The sequence below is a fragment of the Thamnophis elegans genome, chromosome 4, assembly GCF_009769535.1.
Source record: "Thamnophis elegans isolate rThaEle1 chromosome 4, rThaEle1.pri, whole genome shotgun sequence".
In the NCBI taxonomy this organism is placed as follows: Eukaryota; Metazoa; Chordata; class Lepidosauria; order Squamata; family Colubridae; genus Thamnophis; species Thamnophis elegans.
This window is the reverse complement of record NC_045544.1, coordinates 92,535,793-92,560,174: the sequence shown is the minus strand read 5'-3', so window position 1 is coordinate 92,560,174 and position 24,382 is coordinate 92,535,793. Positions and strand designations below refer to the sequence as shown.

The 24,382-nt window shown below is 36.7% G+C and overlaps 1 protein-coding gene across 2 annotated transcripts in view; it reads left to right on the top strand.

Annotated features, from left to right (window-relative positions):
* The window catches only part of HHAT (hedgehog acyltransferase), a 162,060-nt gene extending 159,440 nt beyond the window's left edge, over positions 1-2,620 (top strand). For both annotated transcript variants that reach the window (XM_032214920.1, XM_032214919.1), the window contains exon 12: positions 1,587-2,620. In XM_032214920.1, the coding sequence (XP_032070811.1) occupies positions 1,587-1,789 (203 nt within the window). In that variant the 3' untranslated portion in view covers positions 1,790-2,620. The remainder of the gene's footprint in view (positions 1-1,586) is intronic.
* Positions 2,621-24,382: the final 21,762 nt, after the last annotated feature.

Genomic DNA, 24,382 nt, shown 5'->3' with positions numbered 1-24,382 from the left:
AGATTGACCCCTAGGCCCCTAACATATGGGGTGCCGCAGGGGTCGGTCTTGTCCCCCTTACTATTTAACATCTACATGAAACCGCTGGGCGAGATCATTCGGAGGCATGGGATAAGTTACCATCAATATGCGGACGATACGCAGCTGTATCTGTCCGCCCCGTGCCAACTCAATGAAGCGGTGGACGTGATGAACCAGGGTCTTGAGGCCGTTAGGGACTGGATGAGGGCAAACAAGCTTGTACTCAACCCGGAAAAGACCGAGTGGCTGTTGTGTTTCCCTCCCAATAATTTGGCTAGTGTTCCATCGCTCAGGCTGGGGGGCCAAATATTACACCCCTCAGACAGGATTCACAACTTGGGAGTCCTCCTGGACCCACAGCTGACCTTTGATTACCATCTGTCGGCTGTGACCAGGGGGGCATTTGCCCAGGTTTGCCTGGTGCGCCAGTTGCGACCCTACCTGAACCGGGAGGCTCTCACAACAGTCACTCGTGCCCTTGTGACCTCTAGGCTGGAATACTGCAAGGTGCTCTACATGGGGCTGCCCTTGAAGAGCATCCGGCGACTTCAGCTAGTTCAGAATGCAGCCGCGCGAGTGATTGTGGGCGCACCTCGGTTCGCCCACATAACACCTATCCTCCACGAGCTGCACTGGCTACCTGTTGATCTCCGGGTGCGCTTCAAGGTGCTTCTCACCACCTATAAAGCCCTTCATGGTAGTGGATCTGCGTACTTGAGAGACCGCCTCCTGCCAATTACCTCCTCGCGACCCATTAGATCTCACAGATTAGGCCTCCTCCGAGTGCCATCTGCCAGCCAGTGCCGGCTGGCAACTACGCGGAGGAGAGCCTTTTCAGTAGCAGCTCCGACCCTCTGGAACGATCTCCCCGTGGAGATTCGTACCCTCACCACCCTTCAGACCTTCCACACAGCCCTCAAGATCTGGCTATCCCGTCAGGCCTGGGGGTAAAGAGTATAATCCGCCCCCACCCGAATGTTGAATGAATGTTTTTCTACTTTTAATTATATATTGTGCTATATGTCATTGTATGTACCCCCTCCCATATAAGTTGTTAGCCGCCCTGAGTCCCCTCAGGGAAAAGGGCGGCCTATAAATAAACTTATTCTATTCTATTCTATTCTATTCTATTCTATCTATCTATCTATCTATCTATCTATCTATCTATCTATCTATCTATCTATCTATCATCTTACATGCTGCCCATTGCAACTAGAGGCAATTCCAACTTGATTCTGAATAATTTGACCTAAATGGATTTTTAAAGGCAAAATCAGGTAGCTGCTTCTTGTCCTGTAGATTTATCATTTAATAGAAGCTCCTTTTATTTGGCAGCTGTAATCAGTATTTATTTTTTTAAAAATTGAAGGACAATCAATAGTACATTTAACCAGCTTTCATGATTTAAATGAAGCCTCACCTGATTCATGTTATGTAGATATGGGTTTTAACTTAATTATGTTTACCAGCTCTGCCTTTTGTTTCAAATGAGGACAGTAGGAATTTATGCATTACTATTCTCTGTCACTTTCTCTCTCTGTCCCTCCCTTTTTTTTTCTTTACAGGTTGGCCCTGGGCAACATTGTCTGTTGTTGGAATCTTATATTGTTACTCTAATGTTGGAATTGAGTGGCAACACACACACACCAAAGTTAACAGTCCTGTCCTTAAAAGAAAGGATAGTGGAATTTTGACCCGGACGTTCATTTCTTCATCAACACAACAACATTTCAGTTTTTCAGGAGAATCGGTGTCTGGTCGTGTATGAACTCCACAGCAAGTAAAACCAGGCAACATAAAATAAAGACATTCTGATTTCTAAAAGACATTGTAATATTTGATTTTATATCAATTCTCTAAAATATAACTAGTTTTATTTATATATATGTTCCAAAGTTTCTATTTATAAGGAAATTATGTTTGTAACAAAGTCATGTGTATTTAGGAAACTATTGTAATTTAGTCACAATGATGAAAAACAATCGCAATTAATTTATAACATTTGTCTTCCCCTTTTTAGAAGAGTCCCATAAATAAAACTTTGAAGTAAGAACTTTTAATGAAATCCAAAATTTTATGCAATAAAGCTTTCCTTTACTGGTTCCCCATCTACCAGTTCAAATCTTTTTGGGTGGTTTCCTCAATCTTTCAAAAAATAAAACAAAATACTGAAGATATAAGCGACTTTAGAAGAGAGAACATAGCCACATCCTCTCTCTACCCCACAAAAATCTTGTGTTGATCAAAATCCCAGTAATAGAAATATTCCATTGGACCTTAGCTTTTGTTCTAGAAATGTTGGAAATACATTTAGATCTAGTTACCTTTGTCAAGTCACAATTTTACAAATGCTTTTAAGATATTGAATGTATTTGCATTAAAAAAAAACTGTGGTTACCTCATTCCTGTTGCAAGTATACTGTATGTATGAATGAATGATTTTGAAGTTGACAACCAATCCAAAATATGATTGGAAGCAAGAATAATATGAAGGGGGAAATATACATAACAGGTTATTAATTAAAAATAATAATTCGTTAAAGATTATTTGAAAATATTCAATGACTTCTGTAAAGTATAAACAAGCAATCTTTTTTTCCATGGAACAAAATTACCAAACTTTCCAAGTTCCATATCCTGGCCTAGGTGAATCTCAGGACAGCCCTTTTCTCTGAGAGAAAGATAGAATAGAATAGAATTTTATTATTTATATGCCGCCCTTCTCCGGCAGGACTCAGGGCGGCGAACAATTCAAAAGGGGAAAAGGGGGAACATAAAAAATGAAATACAAATAATAAAAATAAGCAACAGTCGCACAACCATACATGTCGAGAGGGGAGGGAACTCATCACCCCCAGGCCTGCCAGCAAAGCCAGGTTTTGACGGCTTTTCGGAAGGCCTGGAGAGAGGTGAGGGTCCGAATCCCTGCGGGGAGTTCATTCCAGAGGGCCGGAGCTGCCACAGAGAAGGCCCTGCCCCGGGTAATAGCCAGATGGCATTGGCTGGTAGATGGCACCTGGAGGAGGCCAACCCTGTGAGATCTAATGGGTCTGTGGGAGGTAATTGGCAGCAGGCGGTCTCTCAAGTACCCAGATCCAATACCATGAAGGGCTTTATAAGTTACGACTAGCACTTTGAAGCGTATCCGGAGACTGATCGGTAACCAGTGCAGCTTGCGGAGGATAGATGTAACATGGGTGTACCGGGGTGCACCCACAATCGCTCGCGCGGCTGCATTCTGGACGAGTTGAAGTCTCCGAATACTCTTCAAGGGCTGCCTCATGTAGAGCGCATTGCAGTAGTCCAGTCTTGAGGTCACGAGGGTGTGAGTGACTGTTGCGAGCGCCTCCCGGTCCAGGTAGGGACGCAACTGGTGCATCAGGCGAACCTGGGCAAATGCCCCCCTGGTCACAGCCGACAAATGATGTTCTAAAGTCAGCTGTGGATCCAGGAGGACCCCCAAGTTGCGAGCCATGTCTGAGGGGCATAGATTTTCACCCCCCAGTCTGAGTGAAGGAATATTGACCAAGTTTTGACCAAGATAATGGATCTGAAGATTTATTTATTTATTAAATTTAATTGTTGCCCATCCAACTAGACAGAGTGACTCTGATTGTCCAAAATGATTCAGTTTTGTTCTTTTTATATGTGAATCTCCTTTTCTCACATAACAGTGTAATTATACTGTATATCCAATTTGAGTGACATTGTCATTCTTTAAGGAAAAATATTAATGGTATTCCTAGAAGTAATACATTGAGCCTATTCAGGCCTAGTCACATTAGAGGAATAAATCAGTACCACCATCAGGTTTGGAAAGATAAAGGCTCATTATATACACCTTATATAACCAATTTTGTTGTATTTATTTTGTACAATGACAATAAAGGCTATACTACTTTGGGGTTCAAATATGGATATATTCATCAATTTGGCAATAGGTCTTCAATAAACAGTAATATTTTCTTGACACAGTTCTTTGAAATGATTTGTTTATATTTCTGTTAATGATAGCCTGCACATTCACAGCTCCAGTGTCATACCTCTTTTTGAAGGAGTCTTCTGTGAAAACAGAAAAAGAGCAAGTATGAAAATTCTATAGATTCACAACTCCAGCTTAAGAAGAAGCTATTTCATTCAGTGCAGTGAAATATTATAGATGGGCCTTTAAAATGTTTTTCAGATGTTTGGTTCCTATGTATAGTATTTTAAACAGATGTTCCAAAGCTATGAAACATCACAAACATTGTTTTTAAATAGTCAATTTCACAATATATGGTAAAGAAATAGGAAATAGAGTATTAGAAGTAAAAAAATTATGCACAATTGACAGCAATCATGTGCAACAATAACATTTCTTCAAGGTTCATGTTTGAGCAATGTGTAGATGCCAACTTTTTATTGATGTCACTTAACTCCTTTTCCTAATAGGAGTGGATAAACAAAATTAGGAGTGCGTGAACAAACCATAGAAGTGTTTTCCATAGTTTCTTTATTGTGACTTCTAAATCTGTTTTCTGTCACGTTCCAGTCCAATCAAGCATAGTGGTGCGGTTCATTCTCACAAAAAACTTTATGTTTTGCAACTCGGTGTGACATCAATGTGCTTCCATGTTTCTATACTCTTGAAGTAATTCTCATCCAAAAATAATGGAACCAACACTAAAAATTAATTAGAAGGCAGAGCTTAGAAACCTGTTCTAGAGAGAAAGTCCCAAATCTTACTACAGCTGAGCTATAGGAGCCAGTGTTTGCTACCATAATTCTAAGTCCTGGTAGGTTCATTGAGGAACAAGGATCTTTCTTGGTGAGAAAGATCTATGTATATTACATCAAGACAAAATGGGGCTAAGACACAATGTTTGTTTCAAAGTCTATTTCATATTCTATTATGGATAGGCAATTGTACTTCTCAATTTCAGAACCTTTTTCAGCTCTAGGGAATAGATTCTTCCCATCAATTGCAGTATCCTAATGGGGCTTTGTGAGGAGACAATACACCAGCCTATGAAAATGTCATTCTGTAACAACTATATCATATTGGTACAATTAAATTAATTCATGCTTTCATGAAACTTTTCTCAATTACAGATGGGTCTAAGGCTTTGCTCCCAGATCAGTTTCACCTTGGATAATTACAATCCACTTAGTTTGACTAATCTGCTTAAAACAGCTCAAAGGAAAAAGGCATATAATCTTTAAAAGTCCTTGAAATACTAATAATAGCATTAAAAATATTTTCCCCCTCACTGTATCTCCACTTATATACTCTGTTTTGCCATTTAGGTCACTTGATTCCTGATAAATAGAAAAATACTCAAAAACAGTTTGTGCGTGGCCTCATATTTATCATTTCAATTTCAGCCAGTCTAGTTAAAAAGTCTGTAGTATCTGATATTGGATTTTGTAGCTGGCTAGTGCTGAAATATTTTGTATTAAACCCTGCTCAGTCATTCTCTGAAGTCATATTTTATTGTGGGAGGGAGGGAAATGAACCAGGTTTAAATATAAACTTTATGTTTAATCTTAAGTATGTTTAAAGGGTGCATTTACTGGAAAGGAAGAATGAACAAATCAGAGGAACTAAAAAAAGAAGCAATACAATAATTCATGGGACTTGTAAGCTCATTCTACCCTCCTTGATTGATGTTGGTCTCTGCATCCAAGAGTTCCTTCCTTCCCATTTTGTTTTACTACAGTGGTTCACTTGAAATGACCTCCAAATTTGGCTATACTCCAAATTGAAGGGAAATGAACCAAGACCTGATAGATTATTCTGGAGAAGGTAAGATAAGTAATAAATAGTGCTTTTTAAACATATGTATGTGCAAAGGGCTGAGTGGCTAAGACGCTGAGCTTGTCGATCAGAAAAGGTCAGCGATTCGAATCCATAGCACCGTGTAACTGAGTGAGCTGTTACTTGTCCCAGATTCTGCCAACCTAGCAGTTCGAAAGCATGTAAAAATGTAAGTAGAAAAATAGGAACCACCTTTGATGGGAAGGTAACAGTGTTCCATGTGTCTTCGGCATTTAGTCATGCCGGCCACATGACCACAGAGACAGCGCTGACTCTTCAGCTTTGAAACGGAGATGAGCACTACTCCTTAGAGTTGGGAACAACTAGCACATATGTGCGAGGGGAACCTTTACCTTTATGTATGTGGTGTTTGTACTGTCAAGTTTAACACAAGGAAGAAAAACATTTCATGGGAAAGGTGTTGCATTGGACATACAAAAGAAACCAGCTGATGTCTTAATAATTAAAAGGGATATGCAAATAAACCAAGAGAGCGAGCTGGATAATTTCCCTATATTGGATTTAGTAAACATGACATGTTAAAACTCGAGAATTTTGTGAGAAGGAACAAAGAAAAAATGAAAATAAATTGAATTCTAGGACATTATTTGAAGGACCCAAAAATCAAAAATGTTAGAAGAAAAAGGAAGGAATATAAAGTTGGTTTATTGGGGTTTGGGCTTCTGCTTGCTCATGGTTCTAACCACACTCAGTGCCTTTAAAAGACACCGAACTCATATCTTTAGAATATATGGAATATTAGAATATTCCACTTTCTTATAAAATACTGGCAGTGTTTTAATAAAGAGGAAACATTTTTCTTGGGTATGTTCATGCTGATCAAAAACATAATTTTTAAATTAATCACAGTCAATGATATAACATGATCATGGAAGACAAGAAAGAGTTGGATGCAAGTCAAATATATCTAAAAAAAATTTCAGGAACAGTGTATTATGGATAGGTGTTGTTAGGTATATAAGGACCACTCAGTCAAGTGTCATCCCCTCCCCTTATTGGATTGTGGAAGGAGTTTTCTTAATCCACATTTTCTATAAGTCTTTTGTTGTAAGCAATCAGAGAGAAAAGTCATTTGGACAATATGTTATCTATGGTCTATAAATTTTGTCTGTGAAGCTTGCAACAGGGAAGCATAAGTATCATTTTCCACTGAGATTTGCTATTTTGTTAATCAATGCAGCATTAATAAAATGGCCTGTATTGTTTAATTGTATTTGTTTTGCTGAATGAATCAATATTCAGCAAACAACTCTAGACTCCCATCTAATGATGTCAAACCTCTAATAGCAGTTCACAATCAAGAAAGGTAAAGTCTCATTAATCAGGTTTATTGCTTGGAAACAGCTTAAAGAATCTTGGGAACTGAGTATGTGTTCCTTAGCCCTCATTTGTCAGTGAACATGTTATAGTAGCATCCCTTTTTGATGCCTTTGATCCTCCTCCTGATCCTTGTCCCAGAGGGAGGTTGTTACCTGTTTAGGAGATATGAAAGGAAGATCTCTGGGTTATGCAATGTATTGAAAGTGCCCATCCATTCTCATACTCCAAAAAATCCACTATTATATCTGCATGGTCATGTGGAGGAATTGGCTTGTAGACCCTGGTTGTGCTCATTTCTAAAAAAATGTGTGTACAGAAATTGGGCAATTCTCTTCCCCTCCCTCCTATTAATTTATCATCTATTCTATCTATCTATCTGTCTGTCTGTCTGTCTGTCTGTCTATCTATCTATCTATCTATCTATCTATCTATCTATCTATCTATCATCTATCTATCTATCATCTAACTAACTAACTCTGTGTGTGTGTGTGTGTGTGTGTGTATTAATGTAACAGATGGATTTTTTTCAACAAGAATGGTTTTTTTCTAAACTATGCCATAGATTTAAAAATGAATTCTGATAGATTAACTCCTCAAGAGCATATTTCTGAAGCATCAAATCTAATTCACAAAGGATATTTGCCAATTATCCCCAGCTACAGGTATCACTGTTGAGTTATGATTATTTTTATATTACATAAATGAAATGATTATAACCAAAGGACTTAATTCTTACTAAATCATATTTATCTGTTGGCAGGAATGAAAACATTGCAAAACCCACTTTTAGTGACCAGGCCTATCATTACTCATTAAAGAAAAAAACTGGATCAAAATTGTTGAATGAGATTTGATTGATTGCTCTGCTTGTGAAGATCTCTGATAAAATTCACATGCCTGTGAAATTGTTATTTTATCCTGATTGGTGGGATTTTATTTTTTTCGAAATCACGAAATGAATACCTATCAGCATGTATGAAACTAGTGTGATACAGGATTGCTTGGTGTAGACCACAGAATTAATGACAGCTGCTTCAGATCATGAACATCCTAATGTACCTGCCAATTACAGAAGTTCAATAGATCTGAAAAACACTGTGTGTGCTTCAAAAATGGCTCAAAACAAGAGCTTTAGACGTGTGAGCACAGCCTTTTTTTCTGACAGTCATTAAAGGGGGCTTGTTGTTTTTAGTTTTTTGTGCAAAACTGGAAAATGATGGTGCAGCTTTAGAAAGCAAATTAGCTTTAATGAGTAGATGCTTACAGTAGCAGCTGTTCTTTCTTCTTTCAGGCTGATGTAGAAGCCCTGGGAGGCTGGAGAAATGCTGTGCATATTTGTGTGGGATTTAGAGCACTAGATGCAAACCCCCTACTAGATTTCAGGAGCCTGGTGTTCAATAGGTTAGTCCACACATTGAGAGAACTCTTCTCCTTAAAATATCCCAGGAGAATGATGTATGGATAAATCCTGTGACATGAATTTTAGTTAATTTGTAAATTAAGCATCTGTAGGATGTTCCCTCTGTTCTCTCCTTCCCCACCACAAAGTTGATCAAGTTATTTAGGCACCTTAGGCACCAACAGTACATTCTCTCTTTCATCATAGCAAAAATATAGCATTAAATAAAATCTCTCGACATTTTTTTGGTGTAAGTCTGTGTTTGTACCATATTTTTCGGACTATAAGACTCACTGGAGTAAAAGATGCACCAAGATTTCAAAGAGAAAAAAAAGAAAAAAATAGTTTTGGGGCTCTGCACATCCGGTTTTTGCTGTCCCCAGCCCCCAGGAGCACTCTGCAGGCCTCCCAAACCCTCTGCATGCCTTGTTTTTCCTGAAAACAGACATGTGGGGCAGGGTTTGTCTGTATTTGGTGTATAAGACACACCAACATTTCCATCCTCTTTTAAGGGGCGGGGAAGTGCGTCTTATACTCCAAAAAGTACGGTAAGTCAGCTACTTCACTCTGCTTAAGGGGTCTGGTAAATGAGTGAGGGCGGCACTATACAGTATAAACTGGGAATGCCTAATCCCATCCTTAAGCCAACATGCTGACAACTGCTCTAAGTATTGTTCCATCATTCCTGCTCAAAGCTTCAGAGAGCAATGCACATTATGGTAGTGCATTCTTCCAGTCATTTCCAATGCAAGTGTCAGCACAAAATATGTTTTTCCAATAACTGGGATCTTCTGTTCATCAAAGCATTTTACTGTTGTCTAAATTTCTACTGGTGTTGCCACAATTTGCCCCTTGTCTTTGCTGAAGTTAAGGAGGGGATGGTCTACAATTTCCCACTAAGAAAAATCAATGGGCAGTGTTAATTTTCACTCCTGTCAAAATTTGGTGTTTAGTCAAACTTTAGTTTTCCTCTAGTCCTTCTGTTTCTTAATTTCCTTCAGCAGCATATGGCATCATTTCCTAGCTATTTTCAAATAAATATATTTAAGGTCAAGGCAGAATAGATTGTGCATGACACAAGAATGAAATCATGAATGGTGGATTGGCCAAGTGCTATTATACAATTCTATGCATGTTGTATAATTTGCAGCACTGGCTTGTTTATATGTGTTGTTTGTCAACATGTGAAAATGATTGGGTTTAAATTGTGGCAAGTGTTTGAGTAAAAATAAAAGGGGGAAAAACAAAAGCATTTGCATTTGAGATCATTATGGAAGACAACTGGAAGATACAGATGAGACCTTTCTATATCAGGTGACTAGTTTTTCCAAGAGGCATGCAATAATGATAATGGAAGATTTAAATTATTCTGACATCTACTGGGTATCTAAGTCTGCCAAGAATCAGAAGACTAGCAAATTCTGGTGACAAGTTTATTTGTCAGAAGATGAAATAAAGAACAAGAAGTTCTGTTACCATGGTCCTGTCCTCAGCCAGAGAGAGGAAATTATTGGAGGGGGAAACAGGGGGTGGTGGTATTAGGGAATAAAACTCATAATTATGGGCTTCATGATGTCCAGGGCAGGAGGAGACAAAAGGAACTGACCTTTCCATTGGATTTGGGGAAAGAATGGATATCCAGGAAATATGGGTGATACTGAGAGTGTAAAGAAAAAAAGAAAAAGAGTGTAAAGAAAAAAGATTTCTACAAGAAAGAAAAGTAGAAGATTTCTAAAGCCAGCGTGGATACCTGCAGAGCTCTCTAACATACCAAAGAGAAAAAGAGAACATGCTCTGGAGATAGGAGGAGAGCATAATAAAAGAACATTATAAAATGTAGGAAAGGTAAATCTCATAGTAGACCAAGTTTTGCAAGAGAATCCAAAAACAGCAAAGGGTCCTTTGAGTAAATTGTAATCAGAAGGAAAGTCAAAGAATGTAGATTTTGTTGTAAGGAGAAAATTATGCCGATAGTGAATTTAACTCTATTTTTGGTCTGCTTTGCCTCAGAAGAGAATAAAAATCCTAGCTGCTCCTTATGCAAGTGGAAAGAAGGAAGAGGAACTGCCATTTAGAATAAGGAGCAGGTAGGAGAGAATGTAGGTGATTCAAGGAAATCCAAGTCTCTAGGGCCAGATGGATTTCAAGTTAGGATCCTGGTGGAATTAATAAAGCAGATACCGGAACTGCTTTCAATAATCTTTGAGAAGTGGGAGACTGGTGAGACCCCAGAAAACTGGAGGAGGGCAACTGTCACCATTATTTTCAAAAAGGTGAATGAAGAGGGCTCACAGACATTTCAGATTGACATTTATACTGTACTGGACAAACTCTTCAAACAGCATGTTGTGAGTGGTTGGATAGATCTGTCATAATCAACAGAAACCAGAGTGGGTTTGCCACAGCAAATCATGCCAAACCAACTTTATCTTTTTCTTTGAAAGGCTTAATAGTTTAGTAGATCAGAAGAATCTGCGGACATAGTATATCTAGACCTCAGCCAATCAATGTGGCACATGATTATTTTCTTCATTAAATAGTAAAATATGGGCCAGTTGGATTCAGATTTGACTGAATGACCATAGCAAGAGAATGTTCATTGGTGGCTCTTCTTCAGCTTGGATGGAAGCATCAAGTGAAGTGTAAGAACGCTTTGTCTGAGTGCTCTGCTCCTCAACGTTTTATCAATAATTTTCTATAATGGAATTAAGGAGTCTTTTATAAATGTGAAATAACAGGAAACGTATACTTGAGATGTAAGTAAAAAGTTTCAAAAAGATTTAGAGAAAAGGTCTTAATTTTTGTGTGCCATGGAGTCCCTTGAAATTCTGGTGAAATAAAGGAAAGGAAACAGGGAAGGGAAGGGAGATCTTTATGAACCTTTCCTTTCACAGAAAAAAATATATATTTAAATGTATAAAATAAAATTCCCTTGACACCAAAGTAGTAAAAGAAGAAGTAAGAAGATAAAATAAAATGCAGTTTTACATTTATCCTTTCCCTTGTGGCATAACCAATGGTTAATCTGCATTTCTCTCCTAAGAAAAGGCATTTTAAAAAATGTTAAGAAGTTCTGTCTTCTCATTCACCACTTTATCTTTGCAATGGACTTGCATTCCCTTTGCCTTCTTGTTATTTTAATGCACTGTTTTGTGTTGTTTTGATATTACTTATATTTATCCACTTATTCTAAGCTTTAATATTTTGGAGGCAGGAGAGTAGCAAAGTTCCTCATTTCTGGAAACTACCTTGTATTCTTCTTTCACATGCCTTGTATGTTTCCCGTTTCCATTTCTGATACAAGTTTCTCTTCGTTGTTTTAGAGCTCTGTATAAAACTATGCTGACCTCCTTAGATCTTTTCCATTTTTTTCTTTCCTAAGAGGAATTGACTGTATCTTCAGTATCCAATTTCATAGAATTTCCCAGGTTTTCTGGACACTTTTTTCCAGAAGAATTTTAAGCCACGATAAGCTTGGTGGGCATGCAAAAAAAGCTGAAAAATGTTACAGAGGATTTTAAACATTAATATTCAATTAAATCTAGAACCATTTTAGGATTGATGGATAAACAGTTAGGAAAAAGTCATGAAGACTACTCTAGTAAGATTACTATATGCACTAAGATCGGAAGATAGCATGAAGGAGTAGGTGGTGAAATTAATAGAGGTTGCTGAGATGGACAAAACTGATTTTTGACAACCAAACTTATTAGAGAAAGGATAATATGTACATTTATTGATGACTGAAATCCCCCTAAAGATTTGTGTGTGTGTAAAAATAAAAAAGAGCTAGTTTGTGGCTAGGATGATTAGACAGGATAGATTATAGAAAGAAGAGAAATATGTTGTAACCAAAGAATAAGAGTTAAATTTATAATTGTATTTTACTGCTGTAAAGAAGCTACTGCTTTGTATTTTTATATTTTTCTTTATATCTTTTTTCCTATTTTCTTCTGATTTTTCTTTTATTGTAGCTTTAGCTTTCTGTGTTATTTCTCTTTTTTCTTTGTTCTGTTTTAATTTGTGTTAGTTCTTATTTATTTTAAGACTTTTAATAAAAAAAATTATGTTTAAAAATTTTAAGCCATGGGATCAGACTTACCTTCTTTTATAAATATTCTTCTGAAGCTGCGTATGCAGATTTGCTTCTTCTTGTTTCCTCATTGTCTGGATTTCACACATTTCAAGGAAAATTTTGTCTATATAAATGAATGGCTTCCTTTCTTTCAAACATCTCAGATCCAGTTGTCAAAGATCTAAGAAATGTGTTTGTTCTTTCGTGAACAAAATTCCATATAGTATAATATCATCTTATTTTGGTAGTATCATATAAGTAGTGCAACTAGCAGCAAGTAGCTTTGTGATGGACAGCTGCATAATGATTCCCTAAAGTACTGTACAATCATACAAACTTGTGTGATTTCTAAATGACACCTCTAAATGACACCTCAACATAAACTGTGATGGCATTTTATAAATAAATATGGCTAAGTGATTACCATTTGAGTTTGCAATTAACTAATTATACTGACCTACTTAACCTCAATTATGTTATTTTGTAGGCCCTCCCCCCTTGATGTTTGGTTCTAGTAAAACTTTCAGTAACATTAACAAGGACAGCATTGCTCATACGTTTCATTTCTTTATGTATTTCACGTTTCTTCATTTTTTCATATAGGAGATGCCCAATTTTCTATTTCTCCTAAGGTTTCTGGGAAAAGTCATTCCGCCAGATGTTTACATAATCAATTGCTGTGCTCATGATCAAGTAAGTAGGAAACGAAGATTGCACTTCATGTAGGAGCATTGTAATCAAACCTAAAATCCAGATGACCTTGAACTCTGCCTTATAGTGAATCTGGAAAGGGGACTTCTACACCTCTCAGCCCTGCCTGACCTGCTGAGCAATCATTGTTGGCATCATAAGGACTGCCTTTCTTAAAACTGAAAGCAAACTTCAAAGGCAATGGCGTACAATTGTTTTCAAGCTCATCCACTCAGACTTTGGAGAGAAACAGTAAAAATGCAGTCATTTATCCAAACAGGAAAGCACACACTGCTGAGGAAAGGCATGGTAATGTATAAAATAGTTTATTACTATAATAAATAAAATTAAATTTTGTTTTTACAAATATTCTTTGTGCTTGTTTAAAAATGTCAGTAAGGGAGTATTAATGTTGCTGATGGCAATTTCATCCGAACATTCCAAACAGAAGATATAGGCTTTCTCTCTATTGGCAGCTTCTTGGCTGACCACAAAAATAGTTTCTATTTATTTTGCTTTATTCATGCTTGAAAAGACAAAAGTGACAAATGCAAATCATTAAAAGAGAGAGGATTCTGGAAAAAAAATGAAAACAAATGACATACATGTGTAAAGTGCCAGAACAACTGCATTACGTTTTATTCATCAAGTGTCCCTGCAGTGGTGGCAATGGAAGAGTTCGACCTGTTTCCAGCCAAGGGGGAAAAAATACAGAGCATATGAAGATACAACAATATAACACATTCATTATGAAAAGTCATATTACTTCATAGAGCAGTTCATCCTGATACAAGATTATTGAAACATACTACCTATTATTCAAAGGGTTATTCTTTTTTTTAAAAAATTGCTCATTTTAAATTTAAGTAGGAATTATACCAAGGTGGTGGTGGGGGGAGAGAAGGGATCATTGCCCTTTGAAATTTCACGTTTAAAAAAAATCCTCCCAATCCCAAATCCAGTTACAATAATAAGGTGGGATTCCTCACATCAAATCGTTTTGTACAACATTCAGGAGTCATGTGGAAAAAGACAATTACAGCAGCAGAGAGAGAGAAACCTACTTGATCAAGAGATAATGGAAGGATGGGGTGTGGGGGGGGGGGGAGAGGCTTACTTGTCAACATACCAAGACAAGGCCCCGATCTTTGAAAGTGTCCATGATGAGGTGATCGAGGGTTTCCCTTTAGGGCAGTTTTTCTCAACCGTGGTGACTTTAAGTCTTGGGGAATTCTGGGAGTTGAAGTCCACAGAACTTAAAGTCGCCAAGGTTGAGAAACACTGCTTTAGGGAAAAGGGTAAAGGCTACAGCAAAACTAGTGCGAAGGCAGTATGTGGAAAAATCTATTTAATTACTGACAAGTTATTCTTATTAGATTTTAAGAAATCTAATCAAAGTGCGTTATATCTTGAGGCAACACTGTAGTGATCTGCACTGTACAAAACATTATAAAGGGAGTCCACAACAGCATCACAGTTTCAGTTCTATCACTTACAGAAAGGCTCTTAAGGCTAAATGTTAAAATATCTTATTGCAGGAAGCTTGGTTTCTACTTAGCTTGAATAAATCATCACCACAAAAGAGAAGTTGGGGGGGGGGATACCCACAGATCAAAGAAACGGTACTGACGATAATGTGACTTATACAACTTGCATTGAATGCTTTGAGGCATTCCACTGAGGCTTCCTTCCTTCAAAATACTTATTCTTACTTTGAATGTTGGTGCCTGGTCACTACCCTTATAACGTCTGAGAGCTGCCTTCCCTAATGGGTTACCATTGAATGCATGTTAGCCACTGTGGCACAACAGTAGGGACTTTCAAGGCAGGGAAATACAGCACTGAATGGGTGTCCCTCAATTTAGCATCCCCCCACTCCCAATGTGTTTGGATGACAACCTCCAGGCAGCTGTCTATGCTGCTGGAAATCCTCCCAAGTTGTAGCCCCAGTGCAACATGAGGACATTGGAAGTTAGGGAAGACTGCAGAGAGGGATACCTGAAAACAGCAGCACCCAGAGAGACTCTGTTTTGTGGAAACTGCAGTAACAATAAGCACTTTGGGAGGCCTTCTAACAGAGAGAAAGCATCCTACCTCAGTGGAGAGATAGATGTTCTGCTCACAAACCAACTGTGCATTACAGAAATATAGAGGGAATCAACGTAACATGAAAACCCTGCTGTGAACATTAGAAATCTCAATGAAAAACATACAGAATATCACCTGATTATATTGGCACGTTTCAATAAAAAATGGAGGCAGGCCATTCTTGAAGATACTAATGACATTTTCAGTCATGAGACTTAAGGTTGCTCTTGCATCCACTGATCTACTATGAACACTGAAAGCTGTATTTCCAGTTAAGTAACACTTTTCCACAAGTATTTAAATAAGTATAATTAATAATGACCAAGTATCTAAATATTTGAAGTATGATTTAGCACTAAAGTTTAGCAAGTGTTGATCAGATCCGGTGTAAGTAAGTTTTTGTGCATTGAGTGACCATGGACATCATTACATTTCATTACTTGACTTTCTTTAGCACTGAAAGATTGCCCTAAGGAAATATAGCCTTGATTCCATAGTAACCACTTAGTAACAACTCCTGTGCCTGTTTTTGCAGAAGAAAGAATTTAATAAGTCTTAACCTTTACTAAATATATTTCAGATTGCAGCCTAACTATTGTGCATTATATCCATTTACAATTTTTCAGGTTCTCGTGTCATCTTTTCAGTTCCTAATTGTTGGGCAAAGGTTAACATTTACAAATTGGAAGTCATAATTTTCATAGTCCAAAATAAGCATTTGAACCACATGATAGGGAGAGGGATGTTATTAGCAGTTAATTTGACAGGAGAGCAATGTTGTAAAGTTTTCCTTAATATGCCAGCACAAGCCCTACAATTCTCACTGGCATTCATGCAAACTATCACAATGTAGTTCTTGTAGCAAAGAGCTTGGAGAAAAAGCAGGAACTTGTTGTAGGGTCAGGAGGACATGTAGGAGGACCCATAGAATATTCCAGCTCTCTTCAAATTTAGTTCTCAAAAGCCAAAAGGAACCAATATTGCATGTGTGTATCTGTCTTGACTGTTTTGTTGTTCCAAATAATCAGTCCATGATATTTCTAGCTGAAAGCAAAGGTCTCATCTGGCTGTCACTTTCTTATCCATGATTGTATAAAACCCATGCTATGCTGTACACAAACACACACACAAACACACACACAACTTCTTTTGGTAGCTTTCTTATTGCAATCTTGATGTATGTCTGACATGTCTGACATCAGTTTGGAGAATCAGAACTTTTCAATACCAAAGCCATCTGATTTGTGTACAGTTTTTATAATTCCTGTACACTTGATACTACATGCAATAATTCATGGCATCATGCATACTCCCTTCCATATCAACAAAAGGACATCAACAATCATTACGAGGCAAGTGCAGAAGCTCAAACTCGTTTAAGGTTTGCATCTTCACTGCGGAGTAAATAGATTGCTGACTCATGGCAATACTAAAGATAATATTTTGGGCCTCATGCTGTACGCTTGCTATCCTTCATTGATGTCTAATCTTGTCCTGAAGATGGACTTCAGAAATCTCTGCTTTTTTCTTTCAATGGCTAAATATGATTCACTTTCATATTTATGCTGAATGATTTATAATACATTTCAGTAATATATCTGCAGATGTGTTCTAATCATTTTGAAATGTGTCAAGTCATAATCCAACTGCATAACTGTAACCCACAATTTATAATACAAATTTGAACAATACCAGCAAAGAGAAATGCTAAACACAACTGGAAATAAATTTGATCCTTGTTCTCAACTGGACAAAAACAATCTATCATCAACGGAAGGAAAAATGCCTTTGTTTTTGATACATCAAAGGACAGAAATTATTTGCCCAAAAGCACCTGTTCTAAACTAATACCTGTATGTGTGAGTCGTACCTGCAAAATCCCATGACACTCTTTTGTTAATATAAAAATAATGTCCTATGTTTCATGCCAAAATCTCCACTCAGTCAAAATAAGAAAACAAAAATCAGCCAGGAAGTTCACAGCAAAAAGCTCTTTCAAGTCCTTACAGTGAAGTACTGTAGGAGTAGAACATCACCTTCGGGGTGGTTAAACTGGATGTTCTCTGGAAAATCAGGACAGCGCTGTAAATGAAATTTAAAGCAAGAAGTGTGTTTTTAATATTGCACATTATAATTGTAGATACAAATACATATTCCAAAGACACAAAGGCTTTTAAAAGTGATTCTAAGAACTTGTATCATTTTATAGAACTTTTTTTAAACTAAGACTGCAATTTAAACAAAAATAAAGTGTTTTATCTGAACACTTCCAATAAAATTTCAAAATATAATTTGTCCAAATAAGCATCTTTTTACCATTATATGTTTTACCACTATAAATATCCTGTAAGTCATGAAAACACGTATATTGCTCCCAGTGGAATCAATGCTTACAATGGGCTAATGAGTAATCTCTCATATATACATGGGGTTGATCAACTCATAATCATACTTAAGGACCCATTGAAACAATCTGAAATCAATTCTCTTTTCTGAATTTTCATCATTTTTTATCACCATGCTGAAATTTTTGTCATTATGGTGATTTACCAACAAGTATTCTCAATCAATTCTTTTGTTTGAAGCTGTAGGCATTCTGTGTTACAAGGCTTTTCCCTTTTTCCCTGAGTACATGGAATTTGTGGTATTTTTATAATAGCATTGGTGAAAGCATTAATAGCATCAGAATATAGACAAAAGATAGAAAAGCAGTAAACAAAATGTCTATGGAGGTTCTCATGGTTGTCCTTTTACAAAAAGCACCTGGACCTTCCTGGTTTTTGATTTTGAGAACATTTTATTTCTCATTCAAACCTGAAGAAACTTCTTGGATGAGAAGCACAATATTTTCAAAGCAAAAACCAAGAAAGTCCAGTTGCCTTTTGGAAAAAGCACCTTTGGGGCAGGAAACAAAACCCACTCATATTTATTTATTTAGTATAGGGTACTCAATGTTCCGAAGACAGAATTATGTAATCTGGGACATCAGTAATGGCTGCCTCTATGGGAGTCAACAAAACATTTTTTACTTATAGGTGTGTTGCAAAAATTATGCATACTATTCAGGAGAGGTGGGGAAGGTTTCATCATATGGAATAAACCCATGACTTAGGAGCTTCTTGGCTCCAGTATCTTCAGGTCTGTGATGAACAAACTTCAAATATCAACATGTCATACTTAGGAACTCCAAAAAACTTGTAGAGTATACTTATATCCTTACAACAAAGTTAAATAAGCCTTATTCCAAAGCACAGGACAACAAGTCTGATGTCATACCTGATCCTGCAAATTGCCATTGTCAGTGCATTAAAAATAATCTGTTGTTTATCTTAGTGATATTACATTTTCCCTTGTAGAGCACAGTGGAATTAATGGGGAGTAGTAATGGAAAGGGTAGCAATGGCCCTATGTGGCATTGCTGCTATTCTTTTTCCCTTTAAAAAGTCACACTTTATACACTTGCTATGTAGCAAAGCCTGTGGGCAGGTATTCCTGAACCAAATTGACTTCAGAGTTGGACTCCAAAAATGCTTAGAATTTCAGTGTCTTGTTTTCCTACATTATTACTGCTGTGCTGCATAACCTCCTCCCACAAAATAGATCAGCCTGCCAATGCCTTGCTTTTGAATTCTTCTATACTTTTAAAAATCACCATGTGGCAAAATATAGACAATACGGGACCAATTGAGCCTAAACTGGGTCGGTCTGATTTAATTCAATCCAAAACCTGTTTAAATTCCCTTTGTAGACTAGACCTTGAAATTCACAATCTTTGGGGATGCACTTTTCAGAAAACAGAACAAACAGCCATAGTGCTGCTTCCCCATTAGGGTATTTAGCCCTAGAAATTGCTTTTGGCTAACCAACCAGAAATGCAATTAGTCAAAGCAGAGTTCATGTGGCTGTTGATGATAGTATAATCTAGCAATGTCCCTCTCAGTGACCATAATCCTTCCAAAAATAAGTGTGCAACTCAGTACTTTAGACTCTGGATTTAAGGTCCACAGGGCTTGCCACTGCTGTATGTCTTATCAGGAATAAGCAACATTTTGTGGCTGAAAAAAAATATTTTAAAGCAAAAATATAATAAAATAAGCACCAATATTGGCCCACCCCCAACCTATAGATTAACAAATAATAAAATGATCACTTAAAATTATGCCCTATTGCCACCCATAAACTATGTCTCTTTTATAATTTTTGAAAGAATATGTGATGAGTAGCAGCAGCAGTCTTTTTGCAATGTTAGCATCCTGCAATAAGAGGGCATTCTATTTCACAGATATTAAACTACAGCATCATTTTTTAAAATCACAATGCTGAATAGTATTATCTTCTCTCTCTCTCTCTCTCTCTCTCTCTCTCTCTCTCTCTCTCTCCCTCCCTCCCTCCCTCCCTCCCTCCCTCCCTCTCTCTCTCTCATACACACAGACACACAGACACAAGCTGATGTAAGGCTATCACTTTTAATAACACATAGTACCTATAAAAGCCTTAATAATACATTAATTACATTTCTAAGCTACCTTACTCTAGATGACAAATCTGTAAAAGATTTATCTTCCTCATCTTCCTTACAAATGGCTATAAATATGCCAAGGTAATTAAAAAAAAACTTGATTGAAGGTTTTCTACTTACAGTCTACCTTTGGTACATAGTGCAAGAATAATTTCCCAGTTGTACATATCTTAAACTATTAATTATATGGCTTTACACTGATTAACAGATTAATAAATTTAAAAGTACACAATTTTGCATATGGATAAATGATGATTTGAAGAGAAGAAAGCCTATTTTCAATAATGCACACGTTATGTAATTTAGGATTGAAATGTTTGTGTTCTTGGTATTCTCTGAATTTGGTGGTTCTCCTGCAGAGGTTTGGTTACCAGGCTAGATAACATCATTAGCATAAGGACTGCAGGAAAACATCCAAGCTCAGGGGCTACTAAGAACCTCAAGGCCCATTTTCTTCATTTTTGGTTGCTTCCTATATCACCACATTAAGGCTGTGAGAAATATGGCATCTCTACCTGATTGGAGAGAAGGAGCAATTTATCTCCTAAGATGGCTGCTCCCACTTACAGATTTTTATAAATTCAGACATTCAAACTAACTACATCAGCAGGGATCCAAAACTCTTAGTCTATAACTAAAAATAAACTTCTGTCTGAAGTGGAGAAACTTTTATTCTTTCTTCCAGTGGACCCCACGCTTTTCCAAATGATGCTCTGAAAATACAAGAGGGGGAGAAAAAAGGTAGCCAATAGAGTATGGTCCAGTAGAAAAGAGCTCTATTTATATACCATTGGACCGAAGTTATTTTTTTTAAAAGTCCTATTAAGTGGAAATGCCTTTTAAAATACGTTAAAGGGCCTTTAATTCATTTTTTTCTAATTGAATAGCCAACTAAACACTCCACTTCTAGAACTTATCAATGCAAAGGACATGCATGATATATTCAGCAAAATGGCACTAGTGTTTGAACAAAACCCCACGATTTAACTTCATGATATAACCCTACATAGAAGAGATTAATCTTAAAACTAATCTCCACCACAGTTACTTCCAGGACTTCAACAGTTACTAACTACTGAACATTATGAGCTGCATATACCGTAATTGGAATCTGTTTCTATTTTCATCTCTAATAATTATAAAGATGAGAGAAAAAACTCTGTTTGCATCCTTGCAGTTGAACTACCATTAAATCCCCAAAGATCTTGTAATTCAAGAATTCAAAAAGCCCCTTTAGAAATTAGAATGGTTTGCAGACGGGAGTGTGGGATGGCCAAGTGCAAGATCTTATTTGACCTGATCAATATATAGGGAAATCTGTATTGTCAGATAGCAATGAATAAGCTGCTACTGTATGAGAAAGGCATTATGCCACAGGTCAATTGGAATCCCCATCATTATCAACTTCATGTGCCTGCACAGAAGTATTACTTTCCACAACATGCTGTGAGATGAATACTGTGAGAAAATGAGAACTCTGAAAATCTTAACTTCAGCTCAAAGGGACTTACAAAAGTAGTAATATTGTTCTGTTTTTCATATTAATGAAATCTAAATGTAGAATAAAGGTAGTCCTACAATGGGGACTGCAAAATTCATTAAGTGGCACAGTCATTAAGTGAAACATCATGTGACTGTATCCAATTTTATAACTATTTTTGCTGTGGATAACAATAGCACTTAGACTTATCTACTGCTTCACAGTGCTTTATAGTCCTCTCTAAGCAGTTTACAGAATCAGCATATTGCCCTCAACAATCTGGGTCCTCATTTTACTGACCTCGGAAGGATGGAAGGCTAAGTCAACCTTCTAGCCAGTGAGAATTGAACTGCCGAACAGGTGGCAGCTGGCAGTCAACAGATGTAGCCTGCAATACTGCATTCTAACCACTGTGCAACCATGGCTCTTGATGACCATCCTGCTGACTTCCCCATTAATTTTGCTTGTCAGAAGATGGGGAGGTTGCAAACGATGATCACGCCTGAATCAGGATCACGTGACCACAGAGATGCTGCAATGGTCCTAAGTGGATCAGTCATAAATTACTTCTTTTAGAGCTGTTGTAACTTTGAACAGTTGCTAATTGAATGGCTGTAAATCAAGGACTACCTGTAAATCCGATATATATATATATATATATATATATATATATATATATATATATATATATATATATATATATATATATATATATATATATATATATATATATATATATATATATATATATATATATATATATATATATATAGTCTTTTTTAAGGAAACATTCTGTACCTCTCTTCCATATGCAAAGAATCAGTACAAATTCTACAAAGCACAGTTGAAAATCCAAAAAATATTCCTGAGCAATCAAGCTCCTCAGTCTTTCTCCACCCCCACTTTTGTTTTGACTATGGTTCAAGATTACAAATGCATTGAGGTTAATTAGGCTTCACTGACTATTTAATCTAACCTATGATTACTGTCAGAGTGCTGCTAAACACTGATTTAAGTAGGCAGAGAAAGGAAGAAGGTTGTTGCATTGTAGGAGGAGAGAGAGGAGGACATGGGAGTCAAATCTTAAACTTGGATCCTAGTTTCCAAACCATGGTAAGCAGGGAGGCATCACTATATCTGTTCCTGTCTAATGATACAATAGTGTCACTAAATTTAATTGTTCTGACATAATTATATGCTTAGGCACAAATCCCCTGTTTAATGTAAAAAGATCTATTTCTTTGACTGAATTTCCTGGCCTCAGAAACAAACACACAAAGTTCAAACAAAAAGGCAGATACTGTCTCATGTATCTGTTTCCAGGAACCTAAGGAAGTTGTGTCCAACAGCCCATAGACGATTCCAAAATAAGTATATAGTAAAGAAAAAAAGAGGTAAATAAAGCTATGGGTCTTAATTGGCTATAGCTATGTTATCTTTCTTCCTGCAATTGCTGCAGGATTAAATATCTGAAGACACGCTATTTTAGTACTATGGTTGCTCTATGGTTGCTCTAATTAGGCACTAGCCCTGCTCTTAAAAACCAATACTATAAGTTGCATCAGTTGGCTCCTGTATATGCTTTGAAATTATCTTAACGATATTCTACAGATGACAGGTCAGTTATTCATTCCAACAACCACCAATCCATGATTTTTCCTTACGTCCAATGCTATGCAAGGAATTTCAAAACATAACTTACTAAATAAGTCATTGTGGATTATTTTGTCCATAACACTAAATCATAATAGAGTGTGTATATAAAACAAAGAAAGCACATTATGGTTTGGTATAATCACATTCTGATTGTAAAAATAATTGTGGAATCTAAGAGAAATCTTTCTGAATCATAGACCATGCTTTCTTTGTCAAGCAGAATCTATTTCTCCTTGACGCGACCTTATTAGAACCCTTGTATGTCTTCCCCATTATGTTTCATTCATGACCTAATCAGGTTATTTTAAGAAAAGATCAGAGAATAATCAGAGCTTTTAGAATAAGAATAAATACTACAACACTTCTTCATGAGGTACTGGAGACCATTACAATGAACAAATACATTGAAATGGTTTGTTTGTTATTAATGTATCATTGCTTCTAATGTATAAATATTTCAACATCCTTTGGTGTTTACAGTGCTTGAAAAGAAACTCAATGATAAAATTGATAAAAGGTTTTTTTTGTTTTAAATGAAGTAAATACAAAATGTGATAAATATTTAGTGTGGGCAAGAAGGCCATTTTTCTTGTCATTAATACCACTCTAAGTAGAAGCTTTTGTTTCAAAAAGCTTCAATACTTTGGACAGCTGAGCTCCTTGGTTAATTTGTATGCTATTTTTGTAAAGAGATATTACCAACTATGTGATAATGCCTGCTATGAATCATAGCTGAAATTAAAAACTAAAATTCTTGGTAACAAATTCCATAAATGTCATCTCATTTCTGGGTCTTTTCTTGGTTATTACAACAGGAATTCCTAAAAATTCTGATGAAGGTAGGGATGAATTTATTCAGCTACCCACCAACAAATTAAAGAAATGTAAATTACATTTTTGCAACCTGAAACTTGGAAAGGACACAGTTGAACTTCCCTGATCCAATTGCCTAAAATTTAAGTATTTTTAAAGAGGAGTGGAGGAGATCTCTTCCACCACACATACACAATAACATCTCACATGAGAGAGCCACGTGAATCTTCCCACTCAATAAGGATCAATGTTTTCACAAAGAGTCTTCATTTTTTTGTGGAGCCCTTCTATAGGTATTATCTTATGATCAGGGATAATTGGGTCTTACACATTCCATTTGAAGAGATTCTACAAATTCGGTAAATATTGTATATGAAGCTAATGCTTGAACTTCAGTTCACTAGTTTTGTTTTTGTCAAAAATAACTTTGAGTGGAAAAGGATGCATGAATGAAGTAGGAAAAACATTATAAACTGTACCCTTGCTGTCAAAAAAGACTTCAG